The 22,505-nt window shown below is 37.8% G+C and overlaps 1 protein-coding gene across 1 annotated transcript; it reads left to right on the top strand.

Annotated features, from left to right (window-relative positions):
- The first annotated feature begins 5,937 nt into the window (after positions 1-5,937).
- LOC127434403 (membrane-bound transcription factor site-2 protease-like) lies at positions 5,938-21,372 on the top strand. The gene is made up of 11 exons (XM_051687126.1): positions 5,938-6,133; positions 6,969-7,117; positions 8,590-8,728; positions 8,816-8,919; positions 9,316-9,443; positions 9,642-9,760; positions 9,855-10,035; positions 17,206-17,300; positions 17,655-17,850; positions 18,468-18,543; positions 19,626-21,372. The coding sequence occupies exons 1-11, from the start codon at positions 6,059-6,061 to the stop codon at positions 19,846-19,848; spliced, it is 1,485 nt and encodes a 494-aa protein (XP_051543086.1). The 5' UTR covers positions 5,938-6,058; the 3' UTR covers positions 19,849-21,372.
- The last annotated feature ends 1,133 nt before the right edge of the window (positions 21,373-22,505 follow it).

Below are 22,505 nucleotides of genomic sequence, written 5' to 3'. Positions count from 1 at the left end.
TCTCTTCCACACAGCCAGAGAATCACAGAACGAAAATACTTATTAAGATCATGACCTAATTTAGGCTCCAGCGTGCAGAGCCCAGGGAGTCGTCTGATTGGCCGACAGTTTGACATGACGACCTATTCCCAGTGGTAGAAGCACAGCCAATCTGGGGGTGTTTCAGAACCTAAACTAGGCTGATTTTATGTGACAACTGGACAGGTATGAACAAACCATGGAAGCAACACAGATCGTCACTTTAAAATGTAGAGATCCTGTGCTCAACTGGTAGAGCACAACACTTGCAATGTCAAGGTCATAGGTTAAATTTCCTGCATATACTGATAAAATGTATGCCCTGAATGCACTGTAAGTTGCTATGCATAAAGGTGTCTACTAAATGCATGAATGGGAAACAAACTTAAAAAGCTTAAAGGAATAGTTCACATGCCTCAAATGACTTTCTTTCTTCTGCGGAACACAATTGAAAATATTTTGAAGGATGGATGAGGTTTTGTTTTGTCCATACAATGTAAGTCAGTAGGTTCCAAAACTTTCAAGATACAAAAAAGGACTTAAAGGCAGAATAAAAGCAATCCATACTACTGTATGAGTGGTTTAATCCATGTCTTCTGAAGTGATATGATAGATTTGGGTGAGAAACAAACCAAAAATTCAGTCTTTATTCACTAAAAAGAAGCTTGTTGATGCATCCTCGCGTTTGATGCATGCACGTTTGCACATTCTCGTGAGAACTGATGCATGTATAGGACAGCTGGGTGGAAGTGAAGTTTTTGATGTATAAGGATGGCCTTTATGTCCTCTGTGGAGCTTGAAAGTTTTGGACCCCACTGACTTACATTGTATGCACAAAAACACATCATTCATGCATATTTGATTTTATGGGAATTTCATTCTGGTTAAGTAGGTCTTATCAGCAAGGTAGCAATGCCAAAGTCATGGGTTCAATTCCCCAGAAATGCATAGACTGATTAAATGTGTAACCTAATGGCCTTGGATAAAAACATTTGCAATATGCACAAAATTTACAATTCAGTTATTCCTAAACTAAACATATGCAGGGGTAAACATCAAATTACAACCATCAGACACACACACACACACACACACACACACAAAAAAGCAGACCTCAAAATCACATTTTTGTCCTTACGTGGAGGTGCCACTAATACTTGGTTTGTGCCCCTGCTCACAGGTCCTTACCCACTGAGTACTAAAGCTCTACTTGAGCTCACAGCTGATGGGGCAGGTGTCTTCAACAGACACCAGAGCTATGCAAATCCTCACCTGTACTGTCCTCCCTCCACCTGTTTATCATACCAGTTAGCATACAGGTTCACTGATACTCATCAAACAGAACACAATTGCATCAGTAAGATGGAGGGTATCTGTACTTTTCATATAAGGGACAATTTTTCATGATTCTCTTGCAATCAAAAATCTGGGGCCCATTGGATTCCTTTTATGTGGGTCTAATGTGGGTGTAACAATAATATGCGAAGATCCCATTACAGTGGAACTTGAAAGTGCAAAACAACAGCAGACCAATGCATATAATGCTGAATTTCTTTAGCAGGTCTTTAGCAGGTTTTGCTCATGAAAAGCATGGCCGGTCCAACAGCTAGACCAGCACCAAACCAGCATTAACCAGCTTAGTCTTTTTAGCAGGGTATTTGATAATGATATAAGCTGCTTTCAAATATGTTGGGTCCCTACACAGTCTTCACTGCTCCCTATTCACTGAGCATGGGATATCTGTTCACTTCATTTGACAATTTTTTTTTAATTTGGAATACCCTGCAAACTTCATCAAACACAGACAACACTTGCTTGAGTCACACAGATTTCGGGTTTCAAGATGATACAATATGCTTGAGTAAATACATATACTGTAAATGAAATATAAATAACCTTACAACCAAATATACACTACTGGTCAAAAGTTTTGAAACACTTGACTGAAATGTTTCTCATGATCTTAAAAATCTTTTGATCTGAAGGCATATGCTTAAATGTTTGAAATTAGTTTTGTAGACAAAAATATAATTGTGCCACCATATTAATTTATTTCATTATAAAACTAAAATTTAATTTAAAAAAAAAAGGTTTTGAAATTGATGACTTGTACCAAATAATAAAGAAAAGCAGCCAATAAGTGCCCAACATAGATGGGAACTCCTTCAGTACTGTTTAAAAAGTATCCCAGGGTGATACCTCAAGAAGTTGGTTGAGAAAATGTCAAGAGTACATGTCTGCAAATTCTAGGCAAAGGGTGACTACTTTGAAGATGCTAAAAAATTGTTAAATTTATGTTATTCCATAGTTTTGATGAATTTACTATTTTTCTAAATGTGAAAATATATATATATATAATAAAGAATAAGTAAGTGTTTCAAAACTTTTGACTGGTAGTGTATATATTTAAAATACATTAATGTGTATTCTTATTAAAAATTATTGTTACACATTTAAATTAATATATTTCTCCAGACTTAAGTTAAATGACTGTTGATGTTTAATATACAAATTTGGTTATTTTATAACGTGTGTCTTCTTAAAGGAATATTCTGGGTTCAATACAAGTTAAGCTCAATCGACAGCATTTGTGGCATAATACTGATTACCACACAAATGTATTTCGAATCGCCCGTCCTTTTCTTTAAATAATGCAAATATCTGGGTTCCAGTGATGCACTTAAAACGGAAGTGAATGGAGCCAATTTTTGAAGAAACTGAAATTGGAAGCTTATAATTTTAGATAAGCACTTAAATTAATTATTCTGTTAAAACTAATGTATTATTTAAGCTGTACATTGTTTAAATCATAATTTTTACAGTAGTTTTATGGTTTTAGGTTTTGTTAACATTACATCGAAGACATGGCAACGAAGTTGTAAAGTTGGCTATAACTTTACACAGAAAAGATTAGTAAGTGATTTTATCACACTAAAATCATGTTAACAGGCATATTGTTTACTCCTGTGGTTATACTTTTGAAACAGTATTTTAATGTTTACGGATTGTCCCCATTCACCTCTATTGTAAGTGCCTCACTATAACCCAGATTTTTGCTTTTTTTAAAGAAAAGGAGGAGCAAGTCAAAATGAATTTTGTGGAAATCAATATTATGCCACAAATGCTGTTGATTGAGCATAACTTCTATTGAACCCGGAATATTCCTTTAACTATTATATGACCAATTTTCATGATAATTGATGTAACGGTCACATCTCATATGCTTTACATTTGCGCACAACTGCATACAAAGCACAACTGAGGTAAATTATGCTAAAAAAATAACGCCTGTGTCAGGAATTCCTTTTGTTTATTTTATTTTAGCATTCCACTTCCTTTGAAGTGATATATCATGTACTATGCCATTAGTCCAAGGGCGTAGCAGCCACGGGGGACATGGGGGACACGTCCCCCGCACTCTTTAAAAAGATGATTTTTGTCCCCCACACTTTTCCAAACTAAACCCATACTGAGTCCAAATGGTGGATTTGTATGCAGTATTCACTGTGTTTTGTTACTTTGGGCTGATTGAGCAACCATCCAGCCAATCACAGGTGAGTTTCATGAGTCGAAACAACCCTTACATAATAGGCCGTCAGTCAGACAGTCTAATCAACGCGGCTCCATTCATTTCTACAAAGTTGCTTTCAACAACACTCTTTTATCCATGTTTATTATCAGCACTGATGTTGATCTAAATTAATAATCTAGAGATGAGGAACACACAAATAAGAGTTATTTATCAGCACATCGTTCTTGATTGGCAGCATTACATGAAATGCACTGCAGAAAAAACAAAGGACAATCCTTCTTTTAAGCACACATTGTAAGTGGTGTTTATATCAGCGCATGAGTCTTCATTAAGTTATGCTTTTTTTTTTTTTTTTTTTTGGAGGTAATAGTTTGATCGGATGTTTTTGACAGTTTAACATGATTATAGATCTGTGTTAAATATGTAAAGCTATTTTTAATATCAGCTTCTGTTTTTTTACCTCTATGTTGGCGTGCAGTCAACAAACTGTAGGAGAAAAGATAGATCTGCTGTGTTCTTAGAACACTCAGGCATTGTACTGAAGTGAATAGATATGTAGACATGCTTTTTTATACATGAAAACGTACAGATGTTATTGAAACTCATTATAATTATTCTAAGACTATTATTGTTGTCTTTTGATAAGTCATGCTCAGCAGCTCACAAACTGTTGGGAAATGATAGATTTGCTTTGTTCTAGTAATGCTTAAAACTGCAAATAAAGTCTCTTTGTAGGTCTGTAGACACAAATTTTAAAGAATTAAAATTTTCTTTTGATCATTGATTCAGTCACTAACACACACAAGACACTCAATTGTCACCACCTTCTGGCATCACCGGAAATGGTCACTGAATCATTAAATAGATCTGAACTAATTTTGGTGAACGTAGTCAAAACACTCGAGCCACTTGGATACATTTAAATCCCACAGTACACAAGCACAGAGTAAAAAATAAAATTGTGCAGATACACAATTGTCATTATTGTGATTGATTAAATAATTTATTCAGGGTCAGCTTGTGCTCAGTCTTTTATTGTCATGTGTGAAACAGAAGCAAATGCTCCACAAGATGCCCTTTATTTTTGCAGATAAGTTTGCAATTATTTTGCAAAACTTTAATCTTTTAAATACAAATATTAAAAGTAAATAATATGTATATATTAATACTTAGATACTAATGTATACTATAATATATTAATATTACATTGGAAGTGTTGGGTCTAATTGGAATCTCACTTAAGATGGCGGAATACCGCGTGAAGTCCACTTCGCTGGCCACTATCAGTCGATTGAGAACATGGCATTTCAAACAAATCTAATCTCTAAATGATGCCACAGGTTTAAAGACATTCCAGTATGGGAAAACCTCGTCTCTCTTGGTGTCTCCACTCAGACAGGGGCGCCCCGAGTTTAGGAAAAGATCGATAGCAGATTCTTTTAGTTCACATTAGATATTAATTTTTCTTTTATTTTCTTGTTTTATATACACAGTGTAGGCATTGGTTGATCATGGGTACACTAAGATCTGCCTTTGAGACTAAAATGAAAGGAAAAGAAATTCAATAATGATTTGGATCATTTCATGTTCTCTGCTTTTTTCAATTCGCTGAAGTCGTGCTCTTAATACCTGTTCTTCTGATTTTTATGCTATTTTATTATTTTTATTTTATTTTTATATAACCTTTTCTCAATACGTGTATTACTTTTTATTCTTATTTCATGTTCTTAATTGGTTTTTATTTTTTTATGTATCTTGTATTTTCTTTAAAATGTGTATGTAAAGCACTTTGAATTGCCATTGTGTATTAAATGTGCTATATAAATAAACTTGCCTTGACTTCCAGTATACTATTTAAGACATTACCGTTTTTATACTAATCAATGCACAAAATTAATGTACACTATGTGCAGTGCAATGCAATGCTTTGAACCGACCACACCAAGAATATTTAAAGCACCATGTGCAGTGATCACTAGAAGTCACCACAATAGATTTTTGTTTGATATCATCAAAACCAATAAAACTGAATATTTGAAATAAATTCAGTGTCTGCGCCTGAAAGGGTTAAATTGCACATACAGGCCAGGTATGTGCTGTAAGAAAAACAGAGTTTACAGTGGGCAAATTATTGTACAGAAGGGCACATTTGTTCAGCTGGGACCTGCAGTATACTTCATAAAAAGGCCTGAGGTGCAAATGAGATGTGATCTGATGCTTCAGCGAATGCATATGAAAGGCACAGGTAGTTTTTCAGCTGCATCACGAAATGACAAGGCAATGTGCTCGATTGTTCCGAGGCTGTGAGCGACTACATGGTCTGACAAAAGTAAACAATCTGACTCGACTTGTAGTACTGCGTTTTGACGCCACAGCGCACGCATACGCGGAAGTGACGAGTTCCACAGGTGTTTTGTACACAGTGTGGATGTGTGACAATCGGAGTTTGAAGTCGTTCATTTGACGCTGAAATCGGATGCTCTTGAGACGCATGCATCCCGGTGTGCCATGATTCCCATAGCGGTTGTGGTGTGTGTGATGGGAGGGTGGTGTACGGTGTATCTGGCGGACACGTTGCTGCGGGTAGGCGATCTCACCATCATAACAACCCGTTATTACTGGTGTTTACTGGCCTAAAGTAAATTCAAAGTCTAGCACACTCATATTTGCTCTCTAAATAATTAAATCGATCTTAGTTGGTCAATACATCCTATTTCGGGTGTGATTCGAGTAGACGTTATGGAATAAAGTATGCATGTTTTCTTGCATAAAGTAGCCTACCCGGTGCAGTCTAATAGTACAGTGATGGTAGGCTAATAGCATTGCTCTTTGATACCACATTACCATAACTATGATATTCTCCTATTGTCCAATGTATTAAAATAATAACATGGTACTACCATAGTACAAGGCGAAAAAAGCCTTGACGTTGGATGACAATGACCAAAAAATAAACATGTTAATAATAAGGTCTTTTGAATCTTTTTGATAGTTTTATTATTGTATTACTTACTTAATGTGTAGTTACCCTCTCTCACAATTTTTGTTTATGCAATCTCACACTGATTTATATATAAAAAAAATTAAAGATGGCTTATTGGTCAATTCTACACAATTTAGTGAACAAAGTTATCTTTAAATACATTTTTAATATAAAACATTGTAAAATGGTTGGACAAGCTAATCTTTACAATGGTAAACATAGTCTCTGCTGTAACAGCATAGTTAAAAAAAAAAATAGAAATAGACAAACAGGCTGTGAAAGCTTCCTGCATTGTTTGAAGGGAATCTTTATAATTTCACAAAAGTAACACTAATTGTAGTCACTATGGCATTTTGGCGGAAGCTATACAATGATAACTCTTTTGTGAAGGTGATCATATAGATCTTTTTTTTTTTTTTTCTGTTTCTCCTGCAGTCATCCAGCTCAGTGAAGAACCGCTATGAATCGTGGTTGTCATCTAACGGATTTACTCTTTCTCCCTTCCACATCAAATGGCACACGGGCATCTTCAACCGTCTGTTTGCCAGATGTGCCCACCTTAACCCTCACTTTTTGTACATCTGGTAAGATTGTTCATCAAAACTGACCTCAGATCAGTTACTTTGTGTTCATATGATGGGATTTTCTTTTTTTAAGGCTTGTTTTAAAGGGATAGTTCACCATCATTTACTCACCCTCATGCCATCCCAGGTGTGTATGACTTTAATTCTTCTGCAGAACACAAATTATGATTTTTAGAAGAATATCTCTGCTCTGTTGGTCCATTCAATGCAAGTGAATGGTGGCCAGAAAGGCAGCATAAAAGTTATTCATATGACTCCAGTGGTTAAATCCATGACTTCTGAAGCGATATGATAGGTGTGGGTGAGAAACAGATAAATATTTATGTGCTTTTTTGTTTACACTATAAATCTTCACTTTTCTCGCGTGTACACGGGAGGACCGAGTTCTTCTTCTGTTTTAGTGATTCACATTCTTCGTGCATATCGCCACCTACTGGGTAGAGATGAGAAAGGCAATGAAGCTAAGGAGGAGAATAAATAAATCATATGTGCACAACAGCCCAGTATGTGGCGATGTGCACAATGTAAATCAGAAACAGCAGAAGAACTCTCGTGAATGTGCATATAGTGAAAGTACATTTAGAGTAAAAAAAAAAAAAAAAAAATAGGACTAAAATCTTGATCTTTTTCTCACTTACCCCTATTATATCGCTTCTAAGGACATGGATTTAACCACTTGTGTCGTATGGATTACTTTTATGCTGCTTTTTTGTGTTTTTTGGAGGTTCAAAGTTCTGTCGACCTTTCACTTGCATTGTATGGATCTGCAGAGCTGAAATATTCTTCTAAAAATCTTTGTTTGTGTTCTGCAGAAGAAAGAAAGTCATACACATCTGGGATGGCCTGAGGGTGAATAAATGATGAGAGAGAATGTTGATGAGAGAAACTATCCCTTTAAGGCTCTATAACATTTATCTTTTTAAAATGCAGAGCTGTCAGTCTTGTGTGTTGTTTATTTTCAAGATTCTGAATTATAGATATGTGTCTTATGCTCTAAACTTTCTAATTCCTGAGCTAATTTGCATTGATTATTTCAGACATATTTCAACTCTTTTAATGTTTTCCTTCCCCTTTCCCCTCCTATTTCCATCAGTGATGATAAATCCAGTTTAATTATATTTTATTATTTCTGTAAGGACTGAAAGTTTTATTCTACAATTCAATCATTAAAATATTTTAAGCTTCTTATGTTGATAGTAATAGTCACAGCAAAGGATTATGGGTAACCCACACACACATCCATACATCTCTCTCTCTCTCTCTCTCTTTGTCTGCCTCTCTCTCATCCTTCATACCGTATATGTTGTCATGGAAATGCTACATAGCTTACCATTAACTGAGGCATTCATCAAAACCAACTTTTCTGTGCAAAATGAACCTCAGTAGAAACCCAGCCAATTTAAGGAAACATTCTTAGGCTTCTTTAAATCACTTGTGATAACTGAGTGTGTGTTGCATGCTTGTCGTTTCAGGTTCAGTGCTGGTATGGTGTTTGGAGTTCTGGCCATGTTCGGCTCTGTGGTTTTGCTGAGCAGAACTTTACAGCAGACTCTTAGTCAGATGATGGCAGAGACGCCGGAGGGATCCCACGAGCAAATCTTGCAAGTGGTGGTGAGTATAGAGGAGGATTGTCGCTGTATTCAGCTTGCCATTTTAGTGATAATGCTGACTTCAGAAATTTGCCTTATATATTATCAGGTGCCTGGTGTGAATTTGCCTGTCAGTCAGCTGGCCTATTTCTTCATAGCCATCCTGGTTAGTGGTGTCATACATGAGTTTGGCCATGGGGTGGCAGCACTGAGGTAGGATTGTATTGTAGTCATGGAAAGAACTTGAAAATGTCAATTGTATAAATTCTTCAAACAAAAAATTGCACTGAAATTGCAAACTTTAAGTCAGTTATGCTTTATGGTTTATAATCGTATATCAAAAGCATAATTAAGCATGATATGCTAAAGTTCTTCAGAAGTATTAAATGGGCACAAGTTTTCATTGAGGAAGAAAATGTAAACTCCATTACAAGCTCAAATATCACATATGCATTTGACTTCTCTGAAGTGTGTGTGTTAAACAAGTCCAGGCGTATGCCATGAAAACGTATACCTGAAAGTCATACAAAAGTGGTGTATTCTGTTGGGAAGTGGCTTGTTTTAGTTTTATCTGGACTGTACATATTTATTTATCCATGTTTTTCTTAGGGAGCAGGTGAGATTGAATGGTTTTGGAATGTTCATGTTTGTGGTTTACCCCGGAGCGTTTGTGGATCTCTTCACCACCCACTTGAACCTCATCTCCCCAGTACAGCAGTTGAGAATATTCTGTGCAGGTGAGACAGTCCACAAATCATGTCCATACGTTTCATAGAACCTCCACTGGATAGCAGCACACTCTATTATGAAACCTGATTTTTTTTGTTTTCCACAACATGAAACACTTGAATTCACAAGAAAATTCAACTGAACTGAAAATAAATTGGTTCATTAAATGTGCTTATTTTGCTCCTATGTTGTCCATCTTTGTTTAGGTGTGTGGCACAACTTCATGCTTTGTGTCGTAGCCCTCAGCTTCCTATTTCTGCTGCCTGTCGTTCTGTTTCCCTTCTACTACACTGGAGCAGGAGCGCTGGTCACTGAGGTGGTGGAGGTCAGGAGAATTTTCATGAATAATAAGATCACAAATTTCTCTACTCTTGTGGTTCGGCTGAATGCTTAGTGTTCGATGTCACTCTATGCCGTAGGGCTCTCCCTCGAGTGGACCTCGTGGGCTGTTTTCAGGAGATCTGGTCACCCAGCTGGAAGATTGCACAGTTAGGGGAGTGCAAGACTGGCACAACTGTGTTCAACATCTGTCCCATAATCCTCAGACGGGCTACTGCGTCCATACTGCCAAACTACAACTCAGCTGGACGGCAGGGAGAGGTACTGACCAACCTTATAAACAAAGAGAATTCATTGCTTAGGTTTAATGTGCCATATTATTACACAGCTCTCTAGAATACTTGATTCTGATTAATCAATTGCTGCTTTCTGTGGTTAAAATAATAGTTTTAAATTCTTTCATTATTTACTCACTCTCATACAGGTGCATCTCAATAAATTAGAATGTCGTGGAAAAGTTCATTTATTTCAGTAATTCAACTCAAATTGTGAAACTCGTGTATTAAATAAATTCAATGCACACAGACTGAAGTAGTTTAAGTCTTTGGTTCTTTTAATTGTGATGATTTTGGCTCACATTTAACAAAAACCCACCAATTCACTATCTCAAAAAATTAGAATACATCATAAGACCAATAAAAAAAAACATTTTTAGTGAATTGTTGGCCTTCTGGAAAGTATGTTCATTTACTGTTTATGTACTCAATACTTGGTAGGGGCTCCTTTTGCTTTAATTACTGCCTCAATTCGGCGTGGCATGGAGGTGATCAGTTTGTGGCACTGCTGAGGTGGTATGGAAGCCCAGGTTTCTTTGACAGTGGCCTTCAGCTCATCTGCATTTTTTGGTCTCTTGTTTCTCATTTTCCTCTTGACAATACCCCATAGATTCTCTATGGGGTTCAGGTCTGGTGAGTTTGCTGGCCAGTCAAGCACACCAACACCATGGTCATTTAACCAACTTTTGGTGCTTTTGACAGTGTGGGCAGGTGCCAAATCCTGCTGGAAAATGAAATCAGCATCTTTAAAAAGCTGGTCAGCAGAAGGAAGCATGTGACTTTGCATAAACGGGTGCAGTGACTTTGGTTTTCAAAAAACACAATGGACCAACACCAGCAGATGACATTGCACCCCAAATCATCACAGACTGTGGAAACTTAACACTGGACTTCAAGCAACTTGGGCTATGAGCTTCTCCACCCTTCCTCCAGACTCTAGGACCTTGGTTTCCAAATGAAATACAGAACTTGCTCTCATCTGAAAAGAGGACTTTGGAACACTGGGCAACAGTCCAGTTCTTCTTCTCCTTAGCCCAGGTAAGACGCCTCTGACGTTGTCTGTGGTTCAGGAGTGACTTAACAAGAGGAATTACAACAACTGTAGCCAAATTCCTTGACATGTCTGTGTGTGGTGGCTCTTGATGCCTTGACCCCAGCCTCAGTCCATTCCTTGTGAAGTTCACCCAAATTCTTGAATCGATTTTGCTTGACAATCATAAGGCTGCGGTTCTCTTGGTTGGTTGTGCATCTTTTTCTTCCACACTTTTTCCTTCCACTCAACTTTCTGTTAACATGCTTGGATACAGCACTCTGTGAACAGCCAGCTTCTTTGGCAATGAATGTTTGTGGCTTACCCTCCTTGTGAAGGGTGTCAATGATTGTCTTCTGGACAACTGTCAGATCAGCAGTCTTCCCCATGATTGTGTAGCCTAGTGAACCAAACTGAGAGACCATTTTGAAGGCTCAGGAAACCTTTGCAGGTGTTTTGAGTTGATTAGCTGAATGGCATGTCACCATATTCTAATTTTTTGAGATAGTGAATTGGTGGGTTTTTGTTAAATGTGAGCCAAAATCATCACAATTAAAAGAACCAAAGACTTAAACTACTTCAGTCTGTGTGCATTGAATTTATTTAATACACGAGTTTCACAATTTGAGTTGAATTACTGAAATAAATTAACTTTTCCACGTCATTCTAATTTATTGAGATGCACCTGTACTATCGCAGATGTGTATGACTTTCTTTCCTCTGCTGAACACAAATGAAAATTTTTAGAAAAATGATTTGTGCAGTGTCCCAGCTGCATGGTGATTAGAGACATTTAAACATATTTTACATCTCTCATCTCTCTTGAATTCCATCCAGGGTTGGAAATTAACAGGGGCTCTAGGCACAAAATGCCTCAGATATTGAAAATATGGGGGCAAAAATGTCCCTGCAAAGAGTTCCGGTTGTTTTATTAATAACGTCTGAAATAGTTCCAAATACGTACTGTACATATGGAAGCTCGCACCATAAACGTACACAGGTGAGCACTCCGCTTCTCACATGCCACATCAGTTCGGTGATGTACTCCCGCACTATATTACATGACATATTACATGATATACTGTCGCTCCCAGTGCTGTAGCCTACTTCCCTTCCCATCGGCTCATCTCACTTATGCATCTGCCTGTTTGAAAAGCTTCCTCACCAGCTAGAAGCCAAAAGTGTGGGAGGGGTGGATGTTATATATTTAGTAAGTTAATCATGTCTGGGAAAACACAAAATATTATGTAATCAAATGCTACAGTGTAATTTATAATGATATTAACAAAAATAATACTGCATCTGGATGTGTTAAATAGCCTTGATGTTGCATAAAACATTATTAATGATAAATAGACTACTTTGTAATTCTGCACTTTTCGTGTTACTGTCTCCTAATTATCGATAAATGTTTTACACAAACCCATCGATTTGGTTCAGAAGACATAAATTGATCGACTGGAGTCGTGTGGATTACTTTTATGCTGCCTAAATATGCCTTTTGGATCGTCAAACAGCCAGCAGCCTGATGGCACCCATTTACATGCATTGTATGGACAAACTGAGCTGAAATCTGCTTATAAGATGAATTGCATGTGTTGCATCCTTCCTCATTTTGTAAGTCGTTTTGGATAAAAGCATCTGATAAATAAATAAATGTAAAATGCAAGGAGTTGCTAAGTGTTTTATAAGCTCCTCATTCCAAATCTGGAGAAATGCTGCATCTCCTCTGTGTCAGTGCATTAGTTTTGTGTATACTTATGTTAATTTAATAGCCAAAATATTTGGAAATATGTGAATGAGAATAAAAAGTTTTGTTTCTGTAACAATGCACATTATTCAGTGTAGAGATCATGCAATTTTGTAGTTTGTGAAATATGCTATTTTTCAAATTGAATTGTTTAAATGAAAGTATTTGACATAAAAGGATGGCATATACATCAGTCATTTTATAAGGTTAGAAAAAAATTGCCGACCAAACTGTAACTCCTTTTACGCTATAAATCTTGACATCTGCAGTCTCCTTGGCGATCATGACTTGCTTACACTTCCTAGCTCCATCTAGCGCTCTGTGCATGTGTCAAACACAAAGGATTCATGATTGTGCCTAGAGACTGCAATGGCAAGATGTACAGTGAAAAGGGTTACATTTTGGTTTATTCTCACCCAAAACCATCTGGATCACTTCAAAAGACATGGACTTAACCGCTAGATTACTTTTATTCTGCCTTTATGTGCTTTTTGGAGCTTCAAAGTTTTGATCACCATTCACTTGCATTGTAAGGACCTACAGAGCTGAAATATTCTTCTACAAATCTGAACTGGTCCTTTAAATGTTTTTTGTACAGTGACACACATCAATTTTCATCATGTCCATTTTTTTATTTGTTTGGAAAGTAGCCATGTAACAAACTGGGTGATGTACAGCCAGCCGGTCATTATTGCACAGTAAACACCTTCAAGGTGGTGACACCCATCCGCATCATGTCAAGGTTTATTTTTAGACATTTACCTTTAGGGATGTTAATGATTAATCGATTAATCATCCTTAATTAATTTCAGAACAAAGTTACCATGCCAGCAGACATTGGCAGTGTCTCGTTTGGAAGGCTGCGTCCTCCAGAGGTTGCATTTGTCGGCCGCATACGTCATCGAGGCTGTCTCGTTTCTGAAAAGCGAGTAGGACACTTCGAATGCGACCTTCTTTCACTGGAATTCGGAGGATGTATGAGGTGTATCCTTTGTGGGCACTCACAACCCACAATTCTTTGCTTCAATGGAAATGTCAAAAAAAAAAAAAAAAAGAAGAAATTATGCCAATTTGCCCGTAAATATGATGTTCAAACGTAAGGAATGTTTATTCCCAAGTTGAAGTACCTCAGTAGATGGGTGCAGAGTATATAATATGTATAATTATATTAATATTAAATTAAAATAAAGTATTACACAAAAAGTACACCTGTAAAATCTATTTTCTTTTCTCTTTACATCATTATATCTATCCTAAATTTTACCTCATACATTCCCTTCTAAAGGGACTTTGTTCCCTTCTCACTCAAAGCTCTGGCGCTTGTTAAATAGTTGCGTGCTGTCATAGCAACCATGTTACGTTCTGTTTCCGTTTGTCCTACGAAGGCCATCTTGTTTAAACGAGGCTTGTTTAAGGAGGACGCTCAGTATACTGCAGCCTTCAAAGGACGCATCCTACCTAGCACGCAGCCTTCGAAACGAGACACAGCCTTTGAGATGGCTGTCTATACAGTCATCCGCCGCTAGAGGGCGCTTGCGGGCTGCATGTCTTGTCCATGTCAGAGAAGAAGAGCGGCATAGATGAAGCGGGAGCTTTGGTGTTGTGAAATATTCGGTTTCTGAGATTTTCGGTTGCACTGGGCGGAGCATAAATGAATATTCACGAGTTTCCTGTTTCGTGTTAAAGCGACACTGAAAATATTAGTGCCTGCTCCCCGGATCATAATTCATCTAAACTGTTTTCGGAAGGGTAATTACATTTCTGCGTCAAACGCAGTTTAACTTAAATTATGTCTGTTCATCTATTCACAACAATTTATAGATTGTGTCGTGTTTTGCTCAGAATGATTACAGCCATTGATTTGCTCACGTAGCCTGTCTTGGGAAACAGCTCCAGGTAAATAAATTAACCAGTTACACCAGTTCTGTTTTGAGGAATGGGCCAAAGTTCCAGCAACTTATTGTGAGAAGCTTGTGGAAGGCTACCCAAAATGTTTGACCCAAGTTAAACCATTTAAAGGCAATGCTACCAAATACTAAAAAGTGAATGTAAGCTTCTTACCCACTGGGAATTTGATGAAAGAAATAAAAGCTGAAATAATTAAATTCTCTCTATTATTATTCTGACATTTCACATTCTAATAATAAAGTAGTGATCCTAACTGACCTAATACAGGGAATGTTTTTATGATTAAATGTCAGGAATCGTAAAAAACTAAGTTTACAGTGCATCCGGAAAGTATTCACAGCGCTTCACTTTTTCCACATTTTGTTATGTTACAGCCTTATTCCAAAATGGATTAAATTCATTATTTTCCTCACAATTCTACAAACAATACCCCATAATGACAACGTGAAAGAAGTTTGTTTGAAATCTTTGCAAATTTATTAAAAATAAAAAACGAAAAAATCACATGTACATAAGTATTCACAGCCTTTGCCATGACACTCAAAATTGAGCTCCGGTGCATCCTGTTTCCACTGATCATCCTTGAGATGTTTCTACAACTTGATTGGAGTCCACCTGTGACAAATTCAGTTGATTGGACATGATTTGGAAAGGCACACACCTGTCTATATAAGGTCCCACAGTTTACAGTACATGTCAGAGCACAAACCAAGCCATGAAGTCCAAGGAATTGTCTATAGACCTCCGAGACAGGATTGTATCGAGGCACAGATCTGGGGAAGGGTACAGAAAACTTTCTGCAGCATTGAAGGTCCCAGTGAGCACAGTGGCCTCCATCATCCGTAAATGGAAGAAGTTTGGAACCACCAGGACTCTTCCTAGAGCTGGCCGCCCGGCCAAATTGAGCGATCGGGGGAGAAGGGCCTTAGTCAGGGAGGTGACCAAGAACCCGATGGTCACTCTGACAGAGCTCCAGTGTTTCTCTGTGGAGAGAGGAGAAACTTCCAGAAGAACAACCATCTCTGCAGCACTCCACCAATCAGGCCTGTATGGTAGAGTGGCCAGACGGAAGCCACTCCTCAGTAAAAGGCACATGACAGCCTGCCTGGAGTTTGCCAAAAGGCACCTGAAGGGCTCTCAGACCATGAGAAACAAAGATTGAACTGAATGGCAAGCGTCATGCCTGGAGGAAACCAGGCACGGCTCATCACCTGGCCAATACTATCCCTACAGTGAAGCATGGTGGTGACAGCATCATGCTGTGGGGATGTTTTTCAGCGGCAGGAACTGGGAGACTAGTCAGGATCGAGGGAAAGATGAATGCAGCAATGTACAGAGACATCCTTGATGAAAACCTGCTCCAGAGCGCTCTGGACCTCAGAGTGGGGCGAAGGTTTATCTTCCAACAGGACAACGACCCTAAGCACACAGCCAAGATAACAAAGGAGTGGCTACGGGACAGCTCTGTGAATGTCCTTGAGTGGCCCAGCCAGAGCCCAGACTTGAACCCGATTGAACATCTCTGGAGAGATCTGAAAATGGCTGTGCACCGACACTCCCCATCCAACCTGATGGAGCTTGAGAGGTCCTGCAAAGAAGAATGGGAGAAACTGCCCAAAAATAGGTGTGCCAAGCTTGTAGCATCGTACTCAAAAAGGCTTGAGACTGTAATTGGTGCCAAAGGTGCTTTAACAAAGTATTGAGCAAAGGCTGTGAATACTTATGTACATGTGATTTATTTATTTTTTAAATTTATTTATTTATTTTAATAAATTTGCAAAGATTTCGAACAAACTTCTACCACGTTGTCATTATGGGGTATTGTTTGTAGAATTTTGAGGAAAATAATTAATTTAATCCATTTTGGAATAAGGCTGTAACATAACAAAATGTGGAAAAAGTGAAGCGCTGTGAATACTTTCCGGATGCACTGTATATGTATTTGGCTAAGGTGTATGTAAACTTCCCCCCACAAAGGTCCGAAATGTCCCATGATCTATAACGTGAAGTTTTAATGAACTCAAATATGTAAACAAGTGATATACTGTATCTTGTTTACAAGTTATTGCTAACAGTAATTAATTAACAGTAATTAAACAATTATGAAGATTTTACTAAACATTAACTAAATTTGTTAAAATACACTGAACTAAGAATATTTTAAGAGGACAATGCCAGTACTTTCATTTCTTAAGTGTAATAATTAAAATTATATTTAAGCAGTGGGCTACATGCACATATTATTTGGAGTCCTCCATGTGTGTTTTGCGGTATTAACATTAACGATTATTAGATTCATTGATTGTTAATTTCCACAACCATTGATTATGAAAATGTCTGAAAATTAGCATCCCTATTTACCGTCTTACTGTACATTCATTATTTATCACATTAGAGTGGTTGGCCACAGAAAGGTAATATTTGTTAGATGATGCTTCTGACTTTTGATTTTATTTTTTTCTTCACAGCATATAAACGCCTTGATGGGACTATGGAATGCTGTGGTAATAACAGCATGACAGACCTCTGTTTCTCATACAGTAATAACCTGGAGAGCAAACTGGTAAGACAGCACACATGATACGCATGTTTCACACATGTCACTACTGTAGCATTTTCTTTAAGGCTATTTGCATTTGAGGCTAATTATATGAACATTTGGGTAACCGTATCAGCACCCCATTGCTAAGCACACTGAACTGTATGACAATAACAAATAAATGACCAGTAAAACTGGATTTGTACATTGTGCTGATGGCTAAGAAGTCTTTGCATGGTTACGGAAATGAAAACATGGGCCATGTTTACATTAACCCTTATAGCCCTTATAAACCCCCACCCCCCCCCAGTACCCTCAGCTATATAATTTGGCGAGTTTTTTTACATTTTGAACTATTACTGATTTCCCCCCTGCCAGTTTGCCTGCCTGCCGGTTAGAAAAACCATCGAAGCGAGCCGTACATGTCGTACCAACACTGACTGTCAAACAGACTTCATCCCGAGCTTGTGTTTAATCCCGTCTCTGGAGAACCAGACCAGACTGATACGGGTCAAACACCCTCCACAGACAGACATGCTGTTCGTCGGATACCCTTCACACCTCCAGTTTTCAGGTCAGATGAAAGGTTATACGTTTAATAGGTTTAATTTGACCGATTAAGATGTAAGCTGGTGTTGGTGGTTAAAGATCTGGTCTTTTAACCAGAAGGTTGCTGGTTCGAAGGTCCTTGAGTATTCTGTTCTATTCCAGTGGTTCTCACCTGGTTCGTTCGTAGGTCTTTTCTGATAGGGTGGCAGGCAGCATGGTAAACTGAAATGCTGAATGCCAATAATTTAATGCAATCAACCTTACAATTATGCATAGTTAAAATAGCAAACAGTTTTAAAAGGGAGGAGAAACACTTCCCTTATCTTCTGTTATTGACGTCAAATCAATCAAACTCTGTTATTTTGTTGCATTTATTTCTGTCTCTTAGTAATATTGCTAGTGCTAATACAAAATGTGGCCCTGTGTTTGTTCCAAGTGTTGGGCTGGTGAATTACACTTCTGCTTTTATATATGCATTTACAAAATTGACAGTTTTCCCATTCAGCCTATGTCATGTTAATGATAATACATGTTTTTGGGCCCATGAAGCTCATGGTAATATTATTAAATTTGTATTATATTCTTCTCTGTTCTATTCAAGAGATCTTGCATATAAATCTGAACATTTCTTTATATTTTTAGTGAGTCTCACCAACTTTGTTCCTCGTTTGGGTTTCCTTCACCCTGATCTGCCTGTCATGTTGGAGACATTCTTCAAGTATCCTTCTCACAGAATGACTATTTGCATATCTCTGTGGTTAGAGGTTTTTTTTAAAGACTTCACAAAATGGTTTTCCCTTTTTAAAATAGTCAACAGCCTTTAGTTACATGTAGTATTACAGCCCCAAACAGAAGATGATGTCATCAATAATCATCAATGCTATTGAGGAACTATCCAAGATTGCATAGAAATGTTTATTTCTGCTCATTTTGGAAATTGTATAAGTACATTAGCAAAGAGATGTCCTCAAATAAAGTATACATACTAAAATGCCAAATTTAGTGTCATGGGGTCTTTAAAGGAAATGTCCTGGTTCAATACAATTTAAGCTCAATTGTCAGCATTTGTGGCATAATGTTGATTGCCACAAAAAAAAAAAAAAAAAATTTTTTGACTCTTTCCTCCTTTTCTTTAAAAAAGCAAAAATTGAGGTTACAGTGAGGCGCTTACAATGGAAATGAATGGGGCCAATTTTTGGAGGGTTTAAACTAAATGTGAAACTTATTATTTTATAAAAGATCTTGCATTAACTCTTCTGTTGAAACTACGTGTATTCATAAAACTGTGTATTATTTGAGCCGTAAAGTAGTTTAAATTGTAATTGTTTTAGGGTTTGTTGACATTACATCGTCATGGTAACGAAGTTGTAAAATTGGCTGAAACTTTACACAGAAAAGGATTGTAAGTGATTTTATCACACTAAAATAATGTTTACACGCATATGCTTTATGCCTTGTGGCTATACTTTTGAAAGAGTGAATATTGTAATGTTCAACAATTGGCCCCCATTCACTTCCATTGTAAGTGCATCACTCTAACCTTGATTTTTGCTTTTTTTAAAGAAAAGCAGGAACAAAATTAATTTTTAATTTTAAATTACGTTTTGTGGCAATTATGCCACAAATGCTTTCAATTGAGTTTAACTTGTATTGAATCTGGAACATTCCTATAACAGGTTGGTATGAGTGCCTCAAAACATTATCCATGAATTTTGACCAGATTGTGTAGGACAGTAGTAAACTTTCTAGTAAAGATTTATCCACCTTTATGCATTTAGCCTTAACCCTTTGTGTGTTGAGATACCTGATATCATTGTCAGGGGCTCTGGCAGTGGTAAACGCTGTTCCATGCTTTGCACTGGATGGCCAGTGGATGCTGACAGCATTCCTCGAGGCCACACTGAGCTCCCTGATCCCAGAGAGAAACAACCGTGAGCTAATTGGCTTCTTTTTTCTCCTGGGGGGCAGTGCCCTTCTAGCAGCCAACGTGGCGCTGGGCCTATGGATGGTCACAGCACGGTAACAGACAGCTTTCTCCTCTAATCAGACTGCTTGGGGGACATGTTTATTGAGGAACCTGCTTGAACCACCAGAGGAATAGACTAGGTGTGTAACTTGTAGTGGTGGAAATTGCAGTTGGCAGGTTGCCCCACTCACCAAAGAAAGGGCCAGAGGGATTGAAACCTGCTGTACCTTAGAATGAATTTGTGCAGTTAACTTCATCGATTTGTTCTTAGGTCTGAATTGCATCAAGAAGCAAGCTGTGAAAATAATTTTGAAGGTGCATGCTTTTACTGTACACCGAGACCTCAGGACTGCACCAATAGTGCCCTCTTTGATCAATGCACTCTCACACAGGCACATTGAGTGATCTGATTTAAATGTGTGTCTACTTTATTGTGTAAGCCCACAAATGGCACTACAGTATATCAACATCTACAAGTACATGGAGGCATTTTTAGGCATTCCCTGCCTGTTTGGCCTCTCTGTCTTCCTGAAGTACGTAGTCTCACAAATTGAAAGGTTGTAGTTTTACTTGGTACCTTTCATTCCGCATCTGTAGTTCACTTTTTCTTCAGGCTACTGCAACCCAGGCAATTACCACTGCACTGCAGAAATAAAGCCATTTAATAAATTGACCCCATGAGGGAAATTTGGGCATTACAGCAGCAAGATTTGAACAGCAGGTGCTAACAGCCTACAGGCTATAGCCTAAAAATAGGACTCACATCTGTAAACTGAATATAAATTTGTTGACTGTACACAGAATGTTACTTCATTAGAAGTAGCATACGCCATGACAAGCTCTTGCTAAACTTGCTCCATTGTGGAAAAGTATTCACACTGCTAAAGATAGGAAGTTTTAATACTGGTCATGATCTTTTTTCTTTCTTTTTTTGAAGGGTATACTGTGAATATTTCAGTAAAGACTTTCTTCCATCTGGAAGAATTGAACTGAAGCCTTTAACACAAGCTTGGATTACCTAACAACATTTAGCCAGACTATTTGTTCTAACTGCACTAGGAATTATTTGTTGAATATGGTAAATTTTGTAATTACTTTGATCTCCTTTTTTATTTGTTATCTTTTATTTTCTTTCGATCCAATGTACATACAGTTTATAAATTAAATTTAAAAAAAAATTTTTTTGTCATTGGCTTTTTGTTTTGAAGAGCTAGAAGTTGGTCCTGCTCTAAATATGTTTGGCAAATCTCCTTCTGTTTGATATTCTATTCCATTCTCCATGCATGTGCTCTACCCCCTCGGATAGGCAAATGTATTCATGAGCTGAAGAAGGGAAGATGTTTAACTATAGCAGTGTTTGAAATGAAATACTAGCATACTGCTTAGTGCATACTGCACAGTGTATACTGTATTCTACCTATTTGAATTTTTTTTTATTTTTAAGTATGTGACCAAATGCGATATGCTACAAAAAGCGTTTCCAAAAGTGGTATGCTACATTGTTGTCACATGACCTTAAAACTTATACAGCGAGTGCTGTCCAGTTATTATCTTTGAAATAATTAAAGTTATTATGTGTTTTTTTTTTTTTTTTTTTTTTTTTTTTTGGGGGGGGGGGGGGGATTTTTCCCCTTTTTCTCCCAATTTGGAATGCCCAATTCCCAATGCGCTCTAAGTCCTCGCGGTCGCATAGTGATTCGCCTCAGTCCGGGTGGCGGAGGATGAATCCCAGTTGCCTCCGCGTCTGAGACAGTCAATCCACGCATCTTATCACGTGGCTTGTTGAGCGCGTTGCCACGGAGACATAGCGCGTGTGGAGGCTTCACGCCATCCACCGAGGCAACCACGCTCAATTCACCATGCGCCCCACCGAGAACAAACCACATTATAGCGGCCACGAGGAGGTTACCCCATGTGACTCTACCCTCCCTAGCAACCGGGCCAATTTGGTTGCTTAGGAGACCTGGCTGGTGTCACTCAGCACGCCCTGGATTCGAACTAGCGAACTCCAGGGGTGGTAGCCAGCATATTTTACCACTGAGCTACCCAGGCCCCCTTATGTGTTTTTAATTCATTTTTAATTGTGTTAAAAACAAGTTTTTTTAAACATTGGCAGTTTGATCAAATATTGAGTCAAGAGATCATTTTTTTTTTTAAATCGTTCATTCATCATATTTATAAGGTCAATTTGAGCGCATTACATTGTGGAATACAGTACCTAGCGCAGTATGCTTTGTTGAATACTGCGGTTTTTGGCAAATGTAGTAGGTTATCCTGATATTCTGTTCATGCAGAACATTTGCATAGTTTGCAGACTATACACTACAACATTAGTAGTATAGAAACACACTGGAGCACCTCTTGGATACCCTGTGCCAACGGCTCTGGATCGGTATAGAATGGCACAGTTCTGCAACAAGAACCATCAGTCAGATGGTGGAAAAATGGCTATTGAAGAACATGGTTGTTTTGTAGAACATACAGATAGCAAATGTCATAACTGATCTTACAGCTATCCTGATCATCCCAATATTTTAAAAGATGTGGTGGAATGTTATATATATTCTGATGTCAACGTTGTCCCAAATTTGCCATGGAATTTTGTTCCCTCACTGTAGAGGTCACTGTAGAAAATTATAAGACTTACTATATACTGGACATGTCAGTCTAAGACTTGATGGAAATTTCTGTCGGGAACCATTACAGTTCTAGCT

Source organism: Myxocyprinus asiaticus, chromosome 44 (genome assembly GCF_019703515.2).
Source record: "Myxocyprinus asiaticus isolate MX2 ecotype Aquarium Trade chromosome 44, UBuf_Myxa_2, whole genome shotgun sequence".
NCBI classification, from domain to species: Eukaryota; Metazoa; Chordata; class Actinopteri; order Cypriniformes; family Catostomidae; genus Myxocyprinus; species Myxocyprinus asiaticus.
The sequence above is the reverse complement of the archived record's forward strand: the minus strand, read 5'-3'. Positions and strand labels throughout refer to the sequence as shown.

Bases quoted from the DNA above. Each gene is read 5' to 3' on its own strand.
- LOC127434403 (XM_051687126.1), top strand. From the start codon at position 6,059: ATGATTCCCATAGCGGTTGTGGTGTGTGTGATGGGAGGGTGGTGTACG. The intron at 7,118-8,589 runs GTAAGATTGTTC...TTGTCGTTTCAG, and splicing joins CCTCACTTTTTGTACATCTG to GTTCAGTGCTGGTATGGTGT. The intron at 8,729-8,815 runs GTGAGTATAGAG...ATATATTATCAG, and splicing joins AGCAAATCTTGCAAGTGGTG to GTGCCTGGTGTGAATTTGCC.